Source organism: Carex rostrata, chromosome 8 (genome assembly GCF_964058835.1).
Source record: "Carex rostrata chromosome 8, lpCarRost1.2, whole genome shotgun sequence".
NCBI lineage: Eukaryota > Viridiplantae > Streptophyta > Magnoliopsida > Poales > Cyperaceae > Carex > Carex rostrata.
The window spans coordinates 13,653,986-13,672,607 of NC_135925.1; the positions used below are offsets into that span (position 1 = coordinate 13,653,986).

The 18,622-nt window shown below is 35.5% G+C and overlaps 1 protein-coding gene across 2 annotated transcripts; it reads right to left on the reverse strand.

Annotated features, from left to right (window-relative positions):
- Positions 1 to 1,606: 1,606 nt before the first annotated feature.
- LOC144557972 (protein RRC1-like) lies at positions 1,607 to 13,895 on the reverse strand. Of its 2 annotated transcripts, XM_078306650.1 has the most exons (18): positions 13,709 to 13,895; positions 13,300 to 13,380; positions 12,568 to 12,703; positions 12,062 to 12,107; positions 11,447 to 11,501; positions 10,828 to 10,974; positions 10,261 to 10,371; positions 9,701 to 9,866; positions 7,968 to 8,080; positions 7,814 to 7,888; positions 5,997 to 6,218; positions 5,629 to 5,687; positions 5,437 to 5,521; positions 4,979 to 5,116; positions 4,356 to 4,580; positions 2,943 to 3,634; positions 2,290 to 2,465; positions 1,607 to 2,059 (listed from the first exon to the last, which is right to left on the reverse strand). In XM_078306650.1, the coding sequence occupies exons 2-18, from the start codon at positions 13,354 to 13,356 to the stop codon at positions 1,806 to 1,808; spliced, it is 2,757 nt and encodes a 918-aa protein (XP_078162776.1). In that variant the 5' UTR covers positions 13,357 to 13,380; positions 13,709 to 13,895; the 3' UTR covers positions 1,607 to 1,805. The 2 variants fall into 2 exon arrangements, with proteins under 2 accessions (XP_078162776.1, XP_078162774.1); XM_078306648.1 differs by lacking the exon at positions 12,062 to 12,107 and having other exon boundaries at positions 13,709 to 13,883.
- Between the last annotated feature and the right edge of the window lie 4,727 nt (positions 13,896 to 18,622).

Sequence of the window (18,622 nt, forward strand, 5' to 3'; positions counted from 1 at the left end):
AATATCTTGTGATGCTCTTAAGGTGTTTGATTAATTGCTCCAGCCAAAATTTCAATCTCGTGTAAGATAGTTATAGATAAACACACATGAAAATTGCATAATTAGTTTGTATATTTATATGGTAAATGGCATGATATAATGACAAAACAATATTATTTGCTTATGGTAAAGAACACTGTGCCTTGCTAATCTATGGTTCCATTAACCGGTGTATGTAAGAATGGAGTAGTGGTGCATGCTCGAAATGATAAAATGCATTGTGAATCAATAACTGCTATCTAAATAGTCTTAGTTAGTTAGAAGTAGGTGCCGGTTATCAGGGGCGGAACTATAAAATCTTGATAGAGGGGGCTAAAACTTAAAATGCACAAATTGTGGTTGGTGGAAATTGAATTCAAGCTCTATATAAAATGTTCTAAAAAAATAAAATTTAATTAAATCTGAGTACACACAATTAAAATTTTAAAATTATAGAATGACTTAGCTACCTTTTGAATGGCTTTAGGTCCGCCACTGTCGGTAATGAATAAGTGGTAGAATCTTTATCAGAGCCAAAGCCGCTTTCTCTGTCACGCAAGTTCTAGTTGAATTTCTGCCGCTATTTGAGGGTTTAGTGATAACACGTTCTAATCCTTCAAACTGGCCTAGCATGCCGCACATATGCTATTATATACTAAAGCACCAAGCAATAGGGTGACATTTTTTGGTTATTAATCACTCAACTTTTATTTCGTGTGAGGTACTTAGATGTTTTACATGCCGTATTTTATGCATTTTGAATATAATATGTTGAGAATTACAATTATTATTTAATTTGAGTGACACGATTTTGAAAAAATGTAAGTTCGATTTTATACTGCATTATAGATGCAAATTTGAACTGATACCACGTTGAAGTATGATTATTTTACATAAATCATTCTATCTCATAAATATAGAGGTATTTGAAAAATCACAGATGAACCGATTGACTCACCAATCCGATATAATGGACCGTTAACACGAAATGAAATTTTACCAGATAAATATCCGGTCCCATTCTGACAACATACCTCACATGAATACATTGGAAGCATTAGCATGAAGTTCCTGGCGGTACCAAGCCACCAAACACTTGTACCAGACCACAATATTTCCATCAAAAGACATCTCAGTCACGGAGTCACCGCCCCGCTAACAGGTATACAAACAAAGCTTAGCATCAAAATATCAAATACAAAGCAAATTCTCAGTCTATAGTTTAGAACATTTGTTCAACTATACTTTGCAAAATCTGTTAGAAGGGACCTCGCTGTTAGTCTTCCAATGCTAACATTTAAAAATATTACTAACGCTCCTTGATTAGCCTTTATCACAACACCATAAATACAAGATTATATATCATTTTACGTTCAATGTGGTAATAATATTCTTAATCCCATCAGTTGTGGACAAAGAAAAGCACGAGGCATTTTTTCCCTACAAAATTTGCTACAGAGCTGTAGATACTCCCCCATCACTAAATTTACTAAGGTTAACTAGGACCATTCAACTACTAGTACAGAGTGAACAGTACAGCAACCCTTCATCCAAGCCTGTCAGCAACTGCAACAAAAACTCAGCCAAAGAAAGAAAATTTAAACATAATGACAATGAATAAATAGAATAAACAATAAAAACTCGACGGCACTAAACTATCCAACAAATCTGTTCTACAATTTTTTACTAAAACATTTAACAAAATAAATTGCACAAACTTGCTGTGTTCCCAGCATTGATAGGTTCTCTCCAACATTTCAACCCAACATAGATATTTGCTTTAATACCTATCTTCTCCTCCTATCTCTATCTCGGTCCCTGTCTCTACGGTCGTCTCTCTCCCTACTCCCACTCTTCTCACGTGATGTTCCCCTATCTCTATCCCTTTCCCTGTCTCTGTGATAATCCCGGTCCCTTACCCTGTCTCTCTCTGATGACCTGTGACGGGGGCTTCTACTCCTGCTGCGTGGCCTTTTTCTAGAAGATTCTTCGGCTTTCTCACCTGACTTTGATCTCTCTTTCGACTCAGTTGATGTTTTCTCTACACAACAAAAAGAAATTTGTTTATTCACTAACTGAAAAAAACAATTCACGTTCAGTCCGTTCTGGCATTGCACCAACGGCATGGGAATTATTTTCCAGTGGTCTGTTCTCAAGTATTCATTCAGGCAGGACAAGAAAATGCCCTGTTAGTACTTGTGCAGTACCAGGTAAGCGATATCTGGACAGACCATACAATTTAGGTCAAAACCTGGTAGATTCAGTGATTACCTGACAAGTGGCTGTTTCTTTTCCCATCATTCGATTGGGACAAGCCAAATTCAGATTCAAGACGCTGGCGATGAGTTGCCACCTTCTTTTCTATGTCATCAGTATTTCTCATTCCTCTCTCTTCAAGAGATTCACGGTACTCCATGACAGCTACTTCAAGTCGCCTCAACTTCTGTCTGTCAAACCAAACCATTCTTTAATATATTAACTGGTATATTAAATAACCAACATATATATAATTATATATATATATATATATATATCATTTTCTTTGCTTGAACTATGAACTATGATTAATAGAATATGATTTTGTTGCCATTCATAGAAGGGTAAAATACAATAATTTATTGTCAGCATAGAGGATTGCGATCCCATTATTAGGTACCATAAGGATCACAATCAGGTTGGGAACTGATAATCAATGCCAGTGATTCCATACTCATAGGCAACAACTACACCATGGTCATGGCCTCATTTTAGCTATCTGGTTGAAAATCCTTTTTTACATGTATATCCTAAGCATATTTGAAGTTCCATATAATAGTGGCACAATAAATATTTTTATGATCATTAGCTGGCAACGTCTGGTGCTGATCAGACTGGCTGGTACACCACTGTCCGGTCAAAGGCAAACAGTTGATTGAGAAAATAACCTCTGTTCCTCGTTGATAGCATTCTCCTGTTGCATCTGAACTGAACTCTCTTTGGCCACTTCCAGCTCACCACCCTCCTCATCTGCAATTTCACTTTCAGAAGAATATTCTATAATACCCGAAACTCCCTCCACCTTTCTCTCCTCCCCCTCGCCTACATCCTCAACGTCATCATCCCGGGCCCACTTTGACACGGTCAATACGGGTACTGGGTCTGCACTCTCTCTCTTACCTGTTACCACCTCCTCAACCTCCTCCTCATCATATTCAGCCTCCGGAGCAACCTCTTTCACAGTTTTACCATACTCATACTTCATCTCAGCAGCATTGTTGTCTCTCTCTGCTTCCTCTAGGTTAAGGAGCCGAGCAACCATCATCTCTCTTCCACCAGCCAAAGAGAGGCCATTGTGGCGGCAACGCCTCTCCAGCTCGGCCAATGGGAGGTCAAGGAGTTCTTTACGGGCCGCAGCTTGGCCCATGGCCAAGGCACCATCTTGGGACAACTTGGAGTCATCTGATAGATCTCCGGGGCCACCTTTCTTATCTATCTCCGGTGCATCCCCACATAAAGAGTGATACAGGACGACACCTGAGTTGTTCGGCCTGAGGAAGGTGGCCCGTAACCCATTTAGGAATGCATCAGAGAAGAGGAACCAGTCACCCCATACTTGTAGTACTTTTAGCACTCTCTCCTGCATTTAGCAATTGAAAATAAAATGATACATTGATATGATTATTTCATTCAGTTTCTTCCAAACTTGTTAGCTATAACAAACTGCACTAACTACTAAATCCAATGAATGAGTGCTGTTCTACTAATGCTGACGTAACTTCCAACAGTCTGTACCCAAACAGTAAAGTTTCCAGTGTTTTGGAGGAAGGTTGGGATTTATGCCAAAATATAGAACTAACCTTCTTCCTCAACATACTCATTTAAAAATGATTATTTAAATAATTAAACTAATGGTATAACTGGTTACAATGGAAGTTGAGTTAAAATTATAAATATGACAAAAACTTGCAGCTCTGTCAACTGAGGCAAAATCTCATGGAAGTAATATGGCAGGATCCAACCTCAAAAGAGACAAATAGAACCCCATTCTGTTGCCAAAAGTTCCCCCACCATAGATTACAAAGGTGCTCAAAAGTCCATATGACTAAAATCAGACAGCTCGGCTCAGATCCCAAAAGTCCCCCATTATGCTGCCAAAAGTTACCCTACCATAGATTACAATGGTACTGACTAAAATCAGACAGCTCAACTCAGATCCCAAAAGTCCCCACCACCCCCACAAAAAAAAAATAAAGAACTGCAGGATGATGGAGTTTAAAACATCAGCGAGAAAGAGGGAGGGAGGGAGTAATTGGCAGCCGCTTCCAAGGCTTTCTGAGAGAGAGAGAGAGAAGAGTTACCTTGAGGGCTTCAGCAGTGATGCGGCCGGTGACACTACGGTATAAATCATTGAAGCTCTCCATAATATCAGGCAGGGCTGCCTCAAATTTCGTTCGGAATGCAGAGGCGTTCTTCACAGGTGCACTGCTGTTGTGCAGGATGTCTGACACCAGCATCAGTCTTGCCACCTTCGTTGGTATGGGGGTCTCCTTTAGCGTAAGTGATTCCATCAAAACCTCCACTATCTGGCATTCATATGATAATTAGAATTTGAAAAACTCATAATAGCATTGACCCATCCTATTCCTATATGAGTGTTGACAGAACCTCCCTCACCATTTTATTTGAGTGAATTTGACAAAATGACCAAGGTACCTTGGATGTCCTCTCCAAGTTTAACAATTTCTTATGGAGCACAGCATCTCGCAGAACCACCATAAATTTTATGAATGCAGGGCATTTTTGCAACGTCGTTCTTAGTTGTCCATTAATAGTATTGTTTTCATCTTTCCCAACAATGCAGGGATTTTTGGAATTATCAAGAATGTATAATCCTTTGTATCAGTACATACCTCAAAGCTTAACTATTGTGTTCGACAACAAAAATCTTTGATTTCATAAAAAAAAGAAAAAGGAAGTGTACCTCTCCAGCTGCATCAGCATTGTCTAGTGAAAAACCCATGGCTGCTTTTATTTGGCTCCTTTCTAGTGTCAATGAACGAAGCATATCCTCAAATTCATCTCGTTGAGAATCTGTCAATGTACGCTCTAATTCAACACGCTAAACAAATAGACAAATAGTCAATTTTGAGATCAAGTTGTTGCCATATTTAAAATTTTAGTATCTACAAGGTAAGACACCTCAAAAACATCACTCAGGGCCAAAAGTAGGAATCTCCGTTTTTAATTTTAGTTATCTTATGACTTGATTATATTTAATTAATCAAATAACACAGGTAAATTATTCAACTTTAACAAAAATTTCCTTTATAATATAAGATTAGTATAGAATCTTATTTTTACAAAAAAAACTACATGATAATCAAAACAACTTCACTATAAAGCCAAGAGGAACATATTATTCATGGTCTGGTTGCTCACCCTGCTTCTACTGGCTGAAGTCACCGTACTGATTTCTTTCGTGTGCTCAGGGCTCTTCGTAGAAGAGAGAGCTGGTGGCATCCACCTATTGACAAGATGACCAAAGATATTGCAATATGTGATAAGTTGTTTCATGACTACTAATTTGAGCTTTAATACAATACATAATCTTGGAACTGCATGAAAAGGCACCTTCCGCTCCCAGTAATCATTATAAAAGGCTCCGTTCTCCACCTTTGCAAAGTATCGCCCTGCAGAGAGGCTATCGAGCATTAATTAAAAAGGAACTTGAAATTAAAATAAGCTACATTCCCATATATTGGAAGTTAGTGTAGGGCACAGACCTAAAATCAATTATATACTAATACAGCATCTGACCACCACACTGTCAGTATGGTAGACCAGCACCCTAGGGTGATTTAAGTAGTTTTGTGCACAACCTTACAAAAAATCTTGGCCAAATACTAAAGAAAGAAGAGAACAAAGATAGAACCAAAAATAGATTGATGTACATCAGATTGTCCTGAAGCACCGGTCTGCACTGAGAAGAGAATACAAACCTGAGCAAAAGAATATAACCGCCAGACGTAGTAGGTGTGTTCTTTTGACTTGAGGTCAAATAGAAAGCTGAATAGGGGATTGCCACGACCTCTCTCCATCACAGCTTGCTCAAATGCACAACCCCCATCAAGCACGTGTAAGGCCATGGTGTCAATGACATGGCGATGCCGGTCATCTTCTGGCGGAACCACCACTATGTCAGGGATGTTCGGTGTGAGCACCTACATTCAAACCAAAAGAGAAGTTCCCAACTTGACATAAAAACTCATTTCTAGAAAATCTCTTTTAAAATGTTGCTGGTATCTTTAATAAATAATCAGAGAGACATTTTTAAGTTCCTCCAAGAAAATTCAAAAGCTACTCCCTAGTTGCTGTAATCACTTACAACAATACACTTTATATGATACAAAAAATTCATTTCACAAATGCTAAATTGCAGGCTTTAGTTTGTCATTATTCAAAGAGAAAGACAGAGAATGCATCCAACTCCAAATTAATCTCTCAAACTACTGTAATTTGGAATTTCATACATTATGAGCTATTTTTGCTAGCAAAGAACAACAAGGTCTACAAATAATTTGGATGAAAGAACAAATTAAGGAGGATAATCATCTGTAGGTATCCTCAGTCCTCACTCAAGGTATTGACAAGAATGTAGAAGTAGACTTTATCTAGCTATTTACATCACTTGGTTATATAAATGAAATTAAAGATCTGTAGTGTAGGTTTGCTCCATAGCCCAAATAAACAATGCCCTAATTAAGACTACTTAATGGATCACTCTTGTTTTTAATGTAAAATCCAATCAAATTTGATAATGGTTTTCAAAATTACTGTAAATATCAGTTCCCGAATAGTGTCTCCCTCCCTCCCTTCCCTTTTTGCCTTTTTGAAAGATTGGCCACGGCTGCCAATAATGAATTAACAAATCTAACAAGTGTCCAGTACCGCTACAGTTCAAACTAAATGCCAGTGCCAGCCAGCAACAAAAAACCTCTATACAACTCTATGCCAAAAAAAGAGAAGTGTGTGCAACGCTACCAAAATCCAAAGGAACAGTTCAACTTGATTAACAACTCGATAACAAAAAAAATAAAAATTGAACAGGGCTACAAGTCGGAGGACATGCAGGCATTTGTTATTTCCAGAGCTCCCCTCCCCCTCCCCCTCCCCCTATCGCCTTTACAGAGAAGGCTCCGGCTGGTCATTTTCCCTCCCTCCCTCTCTCTCTCTCTCTCATGGCTTGTAGTGAGCCATAGGGCCACAGTAAGGCAGGTCAAAGGGTTCTCCTGGGTCAACAGCTGTTTCTGTAGCCACTCCATCTGTGGCAGATTTATAAGGTGCAAAGAAAATCTGGCTTCTGAACAGTCAATGAGTCAAAAGATGTGACAGGCCATTTCTCCAACAAGGGTCCAGCCAAAGATTGTCGAGGTAATCAGGCACTTTTTATACTTCTTTTCAAGGGTTTCATGTGTGCTAGTACTTATATTGTTCTTTTTACTCTTCATTCAAATTGCAACCTCTTTAATTTTTAATATACATTGATAGTAAGTATTTTTGCCTATTATTAAAAGAGCAAGTTGAAGGCCTAATAATCTAACATGGGAAGTAAGTCCCCCAGTCAGGGGAAAAACAGTGGGGAAAAAGGAAGACTCATGACCATATATTAGGGTCATACGAAGAAGATATGTGTCGTTTAGACAATAGGAATAGAAGTTAGGAATCCTCAGCTTTAGCAGCACCCGGACAGTAGAAGTTCTTTGAATGCAAGTGCTTCTAACAAAGAAAGCATAAAAAAGAGTAAATACGCACTTACCAGCTCTGAGTTTGGTGTTGCCGCTGGCGCGACAATGGGTGGGCCCCCAGGGCCAGATAAGATCACAGTATTACCCTGCAATAAAATATTAAATATATTCAACTAATGCATGAGCAAAATCTGAGAGTGAAGGATTAAATGTGTAAATTTCGACCTCTTGGTTTCTAATCGCCATGTGCCCAGGTGGAGGTGCAGGAAGTGCTTGAGAGGGTAGAGCCACAGACTTTCCCCACCCAATTTTCAATTCATAATCATACACTATTACACCTGAGGGACAAAATGAAAGGAGTATTAGAGATATTACATGCAATTAAACCTCAAATTTTGCATCAATCATGTAACCAAAACCTAAGAGGACAAAAGCCTGTATGCACCGATCCTATACTGTAGTCACACGTAGTCCAAACTGTAGCATTTGTAACCTTGGAAACAAAATAAGAAAGTTCTTGGACTTCTTAACTTATTCTTTTCAAACAAATTTGAAAAACAACTTGCAGTTTAAATACAATCTAGCAATGACAGGGGTCAAAACGGTGTGGATCATATCTGATCCGTACAATATGTATTCGAAAAATTAGACGTGGAAATCCCATATATGATTGGATTTCATTTCTAGCCTAACCCAACTTGTTTGGGACTAAAGGCTTGGTTGTTGTTGTTGTTTGATATCCGAATATCCGTGTGGATATGGATACAAATATGGTTTTACGTTTCTATTATCCATATCCGAATAATAGATACATACCATATAGTTTAATATATATTATGAAAAAATTATGTCATTCACCATTGTAATTAGATATGTAATATGAACTTCAGTATTTTTTTAATATTATTTTAATATCAAGACTACTATAATAGAGCGTTGAAATTTTTAGGATCCAAGCATCTATCTGTCCAGAGAGGATCTCAGCTGTTGATTGAGTAAATCTCAGCCTCTCATCAAAAGTATATCAAAATCTCAGCCGTTAGTCACAAATTTAGATATTATGTATTTGTTTCATGTTATCAACCGGGTAAAAATTGAAATTTAGTTTAAAACATACTCGCCACACGAAAAGATACATAAAAATTGTTTCATTTAGAATCAAGAGAAGACGCGTTTTTCTCTCTGTTGTTGTGCGCGCTTCTTCCCGAGGCTTGAGATGTTGTGGGTATGGTGTAGAATGAGCCGTGAGGCTGTCCTGCAAGTGGTCTTTCATGAGCCGCGTTTAAAGGGAGAGAGCTTGAGTCGCTGGGAGCATATCATTCAAATTCGGCGATATTTGATTTGAGCTGAATGCTGGTTGGTTGAAGGGATGTGGGGGCCTCACGTCAGTTTGAATGAGAGCTTCATTTCAATTTTGTTTTCTGCGTTAGTCACAGGCCAGCCCAATTCTTTACTTTGGTTTGGCATGGGCTATTAGTTTATTTTGTCCAAATTCACCTCCTTTAATTAGAACTAGGTTGCCGTGATTTTTTCTTTCTTTCATTGTTATTCACTTCGGCCCATGTAGCAATTTTAATTGGGCTGATCCAATCTTTTGTAATTGATTTGATTTAGGCGGCAATCAATTCCATTTGATTTAGGCCATCAAATTTACATGGATTTAGCCCATTTCATCTTCTTTTTTTAATTTTGTTTCTTTTTTTAATATTTCGATCCCCGTTGCAACGCACGGGCACTTGACTAGTTTTTTTAATAAATACCCGATCCGATCCATATCCATATTCGTCTAATATCCGTATCTGGAAAATTAAAAAGGGGTATGGATATGGTTTTACCACTATCCGCTCTGATTTCACCCCTAAGCAATGTATTGACTTGAGAGCAGAAAAAACAGGGAAAAAAAAAAGTGCAAGTTATTTTCTCACCCAAATAAAGGGTGGGGGGCAAAAAAAACAAACCTTGCATCTCGTCCTTGGCAGCCTGGCCATCGGCTCTGTTCATAAAGGCAACAAAGCCACAATTCCTTTGCCTTCTCCTTTCCTCTTCAGTACGGGGCCACATGATCTTGACACTAGCTATAGGCCCAAATCTGCCAAAGGTTCTTAACAGAAAATTTTCATCTACCTGAAAAATTAAAAGGAAAAACAATTGAGTATGACCTCATTACTTCTTGCTCGTACCGAAGACAAACATTTCAGCAATGATGACAACTGTTCCTAATCGAACTTTTTATTTGATGAAAATTCCTAATCAAACTTTATTTCTCTCTGCAAACATATTTGCGTTTGCCCAAAATTACTCCTAAGCTGCTTTATTCCTAACAAAAAGACAACCTAATCTTGAGGTTTCTGTTTATCCAAAGCAATGAGTGCAATGTATTCAAAATAACCACTGAACAAGAATATGCAAGGAGCAATAACAGAATGCAATTGAGCACTCTTTATCCCAATCTTGTCTGTGCGCTCCCCAGAAGTATGAAGTTACGAACGAACAAAAAATAAAAAACACAATTAAGAACCTTTGGCGAGAGGTTCCCAACATATAAATTCGTCGTTTGAGGGTCTCCATCATCAAATGACCCATACTTCAGGTCAAAATAATCTGGTGTCTCGTCAAAATGGCTAGAGGACTGCAAAAAAAAAAGAAGTAAATAAATCATGTGCGTGCGGTTCTGTTTCTACTTGATAGTTTCATTGTTCCTCTCTCTTGTCTTGGCTAGCTCAGTGATTGCATGGTGCTTTAAAACCGACTTGTAAGTGTTAATGTTTAACCACCATGATCAATATCACCAAGGTTAGATGCAAAATTCATTCTAAAAAGAACAAAATTAACCAAATAGGACAAATGAAGTTCATTCTAAAAGGACATAACTTAACCAAGTAGCACAAACTAGTTGCACACCTCAGTTTGGACTTTTTTTTGGTTCAATTATATTTATCTGCTTTACAGTATTTTCTGTGATCTGTTGATTTTCTCTGCAATTCTGCACAGATTATAAATGGCTCAAGAACTTCAACCCCCCCCCCCTCCCCACCAAAAGAAAAAAGGGAAACCCTGAAGAAGTTGTCAAGTGAAAAGAACTTACAGCAGAGGAGGCGGAGTTGTTGTTGCGAGCTTCTCGCTCCTGGTTGCGCTTTTCTCTCATCTCTTGCTCGTATTTGAGCTCCTCCAGAAACTTGTCTATGGCTCTTGTCTTTCCTTTTTCCTTCTCCTTTGGCTTCTCCTCATCTCTCTGCGATTATTAAAACCTTATCATTACAATACAATGAGGAAACAACCAAAAATGCAGAACGATGCAGTTTCTGCCTGATTTAATGATTAAACACATTCTTGTTTTGTAAGTTGATTTTTCTTGCAAGTATAATTCTACATAATTGTTCTGCATAAACAAGTTGAGAGAGAAATTTACAATAACCAAGATAGTATAATACTATATATCGTATATAGTCAAGGATGATGATTTCAGAACTCAGTACAAACCAAATCAGGCCCAGAAGCGACCCATATTGCTTCTTTTTTCAATTATGCTTTGTTCCGTCTTTTTCAATGTGCTGTTAACACTTGATGCTGCTGTTAACTTTAAAAGAACCTTTGCAGAGGAGAAATTAAAAAAGGACACAAAATATAACATGCAATGATATCTACAATAAGCCAAGATTAAAATCCTTGAAGAGTGAAGACGGTAAAAACTAATTTATCTTTACCTTTCTCTCTGGTTCTTTCAGTTGTGATGATGGAGGCAAGAATGATGGCACGTACCTGAATATCAGAAATACATAAAATAACAACAGATGTATATTGATCTTATTGACAAAATGATGTACAAACTCCATACAAAAGAATGATGTAGAACCTTAACCAGAACTAGTAAGCATAATATCAGTAAATGAACTCTCTTAGACGCATGGAATGGTGTGTTAATCTTTGCACCATATTTTTTATTGACTTGAGGGGAAATTTAGAAAAATCTTTGGTACAAGGTTTAAAATATATTATGTATTCGTCAGTACATTACCACCATTTTGAAGACAATAGCATAAAAAAAAGCTGCGAATGATACACTAATCCTTGTAATTTATATTCAATACAAGGAAAAAGGAAGAAACTCTCAACTGTTAAATAAGAATCCTTCAGAAGAAAAAATAACAGCTAGATATTTGTAGAAGAAAAACATAGCTCAGTACCACAAAATAACACTCGATATCTACACACAGTAGCACAAAGGTTACGTCATCTATTTGTTGCTAGTGACTAATTGTGCCGGTAAAACCAATACCACTACATGCACCATTTTTCAACACAAGTGCATTTTCATTTACCTACTTCCCTTCTTTGAAAGAGACATCCCTTCTTTGGATTGTGAACCTGCCATTGGCCCATTTTTAATTTAAATTAATGTGCACAAAAAAATCAAATAAATAAGCAATGCATTATATAAAATATGAAACACTTGGATTACAATAAAATTAAGGTTACGTTGGATTATCGCTTCCAATTTCCAAGAAATTGTATTGTGACCTCTATTTTAAAATGCGGTTTCCATAGCTTTTTGGCGATGTCAACTACCAGGAAAAATCCTTTTTCCTGTACAAGGATTCTTTTTCTGCAACTTGACTTGCTCATTTTTTTTAGTACAAAAGACATTTTTGTGCGGTCATTGGATAAAACCCTTCAAAGAAGTCATATTTTCAATCTATTAAAAATAGACATTGAAAAAAGAGCAAATTGTGAAGCTCTTAATATTGAAAGGGCCAAAATATAATAGTGTAAATCTTGAAGCATCATTTCTACCATTCACTTGAAGAAACTAAATCCAAAATTTAACCTTGTGAATCATTCTCGTGCTTCCTATTTGGGTCGATAAACCCTCCTCTAACAAAGGCCTTCGATCCAGGTGTGCCATCACTCTTAAACGACTCGACAAACTCAGCATACACACGGGCTGCTTCGTCCTCTTCCCTCTTTGAAAATTTACAATGAATTTGCATCAGAAAAAAATAATAATTTAAATATACCACCAACACCGGACATACCTATTACATCAGTTGGGTCAGGTATTGTTACGTAACAGAATGTACAAAATTGCACTTGGGCCCTAACTGTCGGATTCAAAATTGCCGACCGTTCTTTACTAGATTAATCTTGTGAATATATGAGGACTAAAGTTGGAACAAACATTAAGGTTTAGCCAAAAAACGGTCAAGCACCAGCAAGAACAGGTCCAAATTGCAATCCTTACCAGGTACCCAGTTGTACCAATGATGATTAACAGCAGTACTTGTAAAAAAAGCTCCTGCCCTCTGTTTGTATTTTGCATGGCCAATACTGAGTTTTTCTAATTGAATCTAGTTGTGTGCTTTCTATTAAGAGCTGGTTTGCTCTTCTTTAGGCTTCCTATAACAACTTTCACAGATGCAGTCACAAATTATAAACACCAGCTACTACACCTTGTCGACAACTCATATCTTCAAAGGATCATTGTGAATTTGTGATCCTTACACAAACAAGCATGAAGAAAAAGAGGGAGGGGAGAGAGAAGATAGTGGACAGTTCATACCTTCTTTCTAGCCTCCTCAGCTTCCCTGTGTCTGAGAAAGGACTTTTTTGAACTCATCTCATTCAGATTTCCAAAAGGCCTCTGAAGAAGCAAAATTAAAAAAAAAAAAAGTATGAAAGAAGCAAAAATGAAAATGAAAATTATGAATGTATAGTCTTCTATTTCAGGTAACAAGTTATTCTTCATGTTTTTGCTGGCAGGTTTGTAATTTTATGTTACCAGCAATGTACACGGTAATACTGACGAGATACGGAAAGACTCCCTTCTTTCAGTCATGAAGTTTAGTTTGATCAAAACTTCAAATCGGAGCCTTAATAAGCCTAATTTTGCTTTATAATCTCATCTAAATGCTGATCGTAAGTAGTACCAACTAAGCAGCAAGAAGAAAATTACTGTGCCAGTACCGTACCGTAAGGTATGGAGCGTGCCTCGCGGAGCTTGGGTGGTTAGATAAGGCCAAGAAATTAACCGGTCCAGAAAATCGCAGAGCGTGCAGTGGTAGAGACGGAGGATTGGAGGTACAGAGCGGAGTTGGGAAGAGAGAGAGAGCTAGGGTTTCTACCTCGCTCGCGTTCGAAGACGGTACGATTAATTGTACAGACAACATTCAAGGAATTCATATCACCTGAGGTAACAGAGATTTTGAGTTTATATACGGACCGTCCGATCTGCTTTGGCATGAATATCAAGGGCCCCGTGCAGTTTACTTCGGTTCGGATTTGGACTTCTTTAGTAGGGCCTGGATCCTCTGTTTCGAGTAAAAATCTGTGGTGTAGCGATCTGTCTATTCAGGGGACCCGGTTACTTTTGTTTCCTCGTTCCGACACTTTTAGCTTGAATATCGTTGTTGGTGAATTCATATCCTCTGAGATAACTCAAAATTTGAGTTAAGATCTAGACCGTCCGATTTAAATCGGTGTTAATATTAATGGATCCGCGTGTTATAGACGTGGACGTGATCAGACGACCCAAAAATTAACTCATACGGTGCGTTAACGCAGATCCGTTGTGGGTCCCGGTGGGCATGAGGCTCGCAGTCGCGTAGGACGAAGCCTTTATTAAATTAAAATTGATGAAACGTAGCTGATTTACGGATACTTTAATTGCTGTTCCCCCGATCTCGCCGCTATTGGGAAGAACGAAGAAGAATGCCCAAAATTCCTTCATTTTATTTTAACCGTAATATGACTGTAATTTTCTAATAATAAAATTTTAAAATTCATATATCAAAATATAATTGTTAGAAGTGATCTTGTAATTTTTTCTAATCACATAAAAAATTATCACTTTTTTATTTTGGTTTTATATGAATCGATGAGTTGAAAATACTAACGTCTAGAATTTATCCATATCGGTGTGTTTTTACAATCTCGGTACTAATCAAAATGAAATTAAAATATAATGATATTTTATGCCCATTTTTTATAAGAATAATTATATTCATCCTCACACTTCTATCTCCCCTTCATTCCCACAACTATAATTTATGAAGGTTACATTATGGTCCCCACTAATTATTTAAACACTTCTAAAATTAAAGGGTACAGGTTAAATAAGGAATGTAATAATTATTTAGAGGTTGTACTATGGTTCCCACTAATTATTTAAACACTTCTAAAATTAGAGGGTTCATTTTTTAAATCAAAGGTTGTACTACGGTCCCCACAAATTATTTATCCATACAAAAAATATTTATCGTGATAAACGTATACAAGGTGCTTATTCAAGTAGTTTTCTACATATGTATAAATACTCTAGTGTAGAAGTATAAATACTTGTAATACTTAATATTAACACTTTCATATGTCAGTCACTGTCATATGTAAAAAATATTTACAGGCAAAGGTTTAAATAGCGTTTATTGCGTCATAGCGGACTGATTAAAAAAACAGCGCTATGCCCAAATAGCACCGCTATAGTGCGTTGTAGCGCTGATAGCGTCATAGCTTTTATGGTTTGAAAACGCTGTAGTGCGCTATTTAGAACCTTGTTTACAAGTATATGTATAAATACTTGCACGGTGAAGTATAAATACATGTGTAACGACGTGCCCGAAAGCATATCATCATAGATATCATTTGAAAGAGAAAATTACATACAAGACGTTCGTGGTTTTAGATTCATAAAAATCATCATAGATCGTCAGAAATATGGACGAGATTGAAATGAGATAAAAAAAAACCCACCTCTAAAAACATGCATAGTCCCCCACGTAGTTTGAAATTTGTTTGGAAATAATTATTTATGTAAAAATTATTTACCTTATTGGTATAAATACTTTCGTTCTTGGGGATAAATATTTTTGTACGTAGGTATTAATACTTTAGAAAAAAAATCAGTGCTGCAGTTTTTATGGTACCCCATGGTAGTTATCGAAGTTAATGAGAGGATAAATGCGGGGATGGGAGTGCAGAGATAATTATCAGCATTTTTTTATAAATATTCAAAAAAATAATTAAATTTCAAAAACTAACCAAAGTTGTGTAGGATTTCGAAATTTACTCAAACCGCAAAAAAAAATTGCGGTTTTGGAATTCCAAAACCAGCAATTATAAAAAAATAAAAATTCGGGTTTAAATTTTTTTTATTTTTCAGATTTATTTATTTAAATAAAAATATTTATAATTTATTTATTTTTTGTATTGAAATATTATAAATATTTAATATATTTCTTTGAAAATAGGTGGCATACTATATAATTTGATTTATTAGAAAGACTGCTACAAATAACCCTGATCAACATTTTTCATGGCGGATTTTTTGCGGCTGTAAGAAAAATTAATATATTTGTTTATTAATTATTGGAAAAAAATAAAAATACTTGGATTCTGAGTTATTGATTTCGGTTTAAAAGTCATTTCTAGATAATACAGAAAATATTGTGATCCTTCTAGTACCTTTAATTTATAAAAACTTGTATCTATTTTGATAATTCTTTTTAATAACAATCGTTAAATAACTTAAAAATTTTGTTTTTTTTCAAAAATAGACACATTTTTTTAGAAATTAAATGTACTAAAAGAATGACAATATTTTTTGTATTTACTTAGAAATGACTTTTGAACCGGGCTCAATAATTGAGAATCCAAACATTTTTATTTTTTTTCAATAACACATGAAGAAATATATTGATTTTTCTTACGGCCGCAAAAAATCCGGCATGAAAAATGTTGATCCGGGTTATTCGTAGCAGTTTTTCTAATAAATCAAATTATATAGTATTCCATCTATTTTCAAATAAATATATTAAATATTTCTAATATTCAATACAAAAAATAAATAAATTACAAATATTTATATTTAAATAAAAAAATCTGAAAAATGAAAGAAAAAATGAAACCGTTTGGGTAGACTTCAAAATCCGGCGCAACTTTGGTTAGTTTTTTAAATTTAATTATTTTTTTGTATATTTATAAAAAATTTGGTATTTTATGTGTGCATAAAAATAATATACAGCATACCTAACGATTTCATTTTGAGATTTAAACATTAAATTTTAAGTTATTTTAGTTTCATTTTCACATTTAAATATTAAATTTTAAGTTATTTTAATTTTAAAAATAAAGACAATAAATATATATATATATATATATATATATATATATATATATGAACTCTTTTCCTGAAAAAAAAACTTTTTAAATTAGTCAGTACTTCTAAGAAGGTACTCCTATTACTCTTCTTTAAATTGGTCAATACATCTTAAAAGACATGAATCTCTACTTTACACAGTCTCAGATGCAATTTCTCTGGTAATATTCGATAAATTCACATAAACTTTTATATATATTTTGAAAAATAAAACACAGTTTTCTGAAAAAAAAATGGAGGACAACTCTTTATTTTTAAATAAAAATTCATACATAGTCACTTAAATTGTTCAAGATAAAAGATGAAAGGCAAGCTTACCAATTTTATATATTCATAAAATAATTCTTTTTTCAAATTTTGAATCTGCAAAGAGTGTGTTATCTTTAATTACTAAATTAAAAATTAATTCTCGTACAACACACAAATTGAATATTGATGTGTTTTGACGATGCAATAAAATAATCTAAATCTAAAAGCCGAGCAATAATTCAGATCCAGTTCAGTATCAGACTATAACAAATTTAAATGTAGATCATTCTTTAATGAAACACGAATTCCAATCGCTCGGGCTCAGCTAGAATCGTACAGTGTCTATTTATAGAATTGAAATCTGCTGAAATCCACAAAGGATTTCAGGGACCATGAAATTCCAAATCCAACCATTTAAATTTTTTCATACACGAATCTCAAAGTAGACAGAATTTTATACACAAATCACGAAATATGTAGATGGTTGGATTGAGAATTTCAGGGTCCTGAAATACCTATGGATTCCAGTAGATTTGCACTCCTATTTATAACTCGTGCGGACTGCGGTACAGGAGAAAGTGTGCGGACTTCGTCGTAACTCGAGCATTTAAACAAAGACATCTGAACCGAAGCGATTAAACTATGCACTGAAACCATGCAAATTGAATAGTTTGAGTTATCGCCAAACCTTGCCTGCGCGTTTTTCTCGAAAAAAGGGAAAAAAAAAATAATAGTTGTGTTCTCGTGAAAAATAACATACGCAAGAACTCAAATGTTTAAGAGCGAGGCTACGGTAGGGCTGTCAAAAAAGTTCATAGTTTGTGATTTGATTGATTTCGATTCAAAAAAAATGTTGCAATTAATTTGGTGGATTGAATTTTGTTTTGAAACAAATCAAATAAGTTTAGTTCGAATCTTGTTCAAATTCAAACTGGATATAATTCGTTCGCGGACTATTTAGGTTCGAATCTCAAATTAATATGTACCGTTCAAATTAGAGCAACGCCAGTAACTCAATGCAAAATCAAGGTTTCATTTCAAATAGGTACAAATAGGTACCTGATAAGATTAAATGAGATCCAATGCAGTGCTTAGTTTAAGTTATCCAATTTTCAAAAAATAACTAAGGACGGTAGGACTGCCAAAAACTCGTAGTTCATGATTCGATCGACTTTGATTCGAAAAAAAGTTTGCAATTAACTCCTTCGATTGAAGTTTGTTCTAAAACAAATCAAACCAGTTCGGTTCCAATCTTATTCAAACTCAAAAGTAGGGTAAGTTTGATTTGGTTTGATTCTTTGCAATCCTTAGTTACTGTATTATGCATAGTGTATATTGGTTCGTGTTATGGATTAAAAAATTTAGTTTGAAAGTCCTAATAGTCGATTTAAATTGTTTAACATTATCGCCATATGAATATGTACTTGTGGACTAAAATTTATATTTTTACTTTTTTTTTAGATAGGTGAAAATCACTTGATAT

Bases quoted from the DNA above. Each gene is read 5' to 3' on its own strand.
- LOC144557972 (XM_078306650.1), bottom strand. From the start codon at position 13,356: ATGAGTTCAAAAAAGTCCTTTCTCAGACACAGGGAAGCTGAGGAGGCT. The intron at 5,117-5,436 runs GTGAGCAACCAG...CTATTTGTTTAG, and splicing joins CTTCAGCCAGTAGAAGCAGG to CGTGTTGAATTAGAGCGTAC. The intron at 2,060-2,289 runs GTAATCACTGAA...TTTGTTGTGTAG, and splicing joins AAGAAACAGCCACTTGTCAG to AGAAAACATCAACTGAGTCG.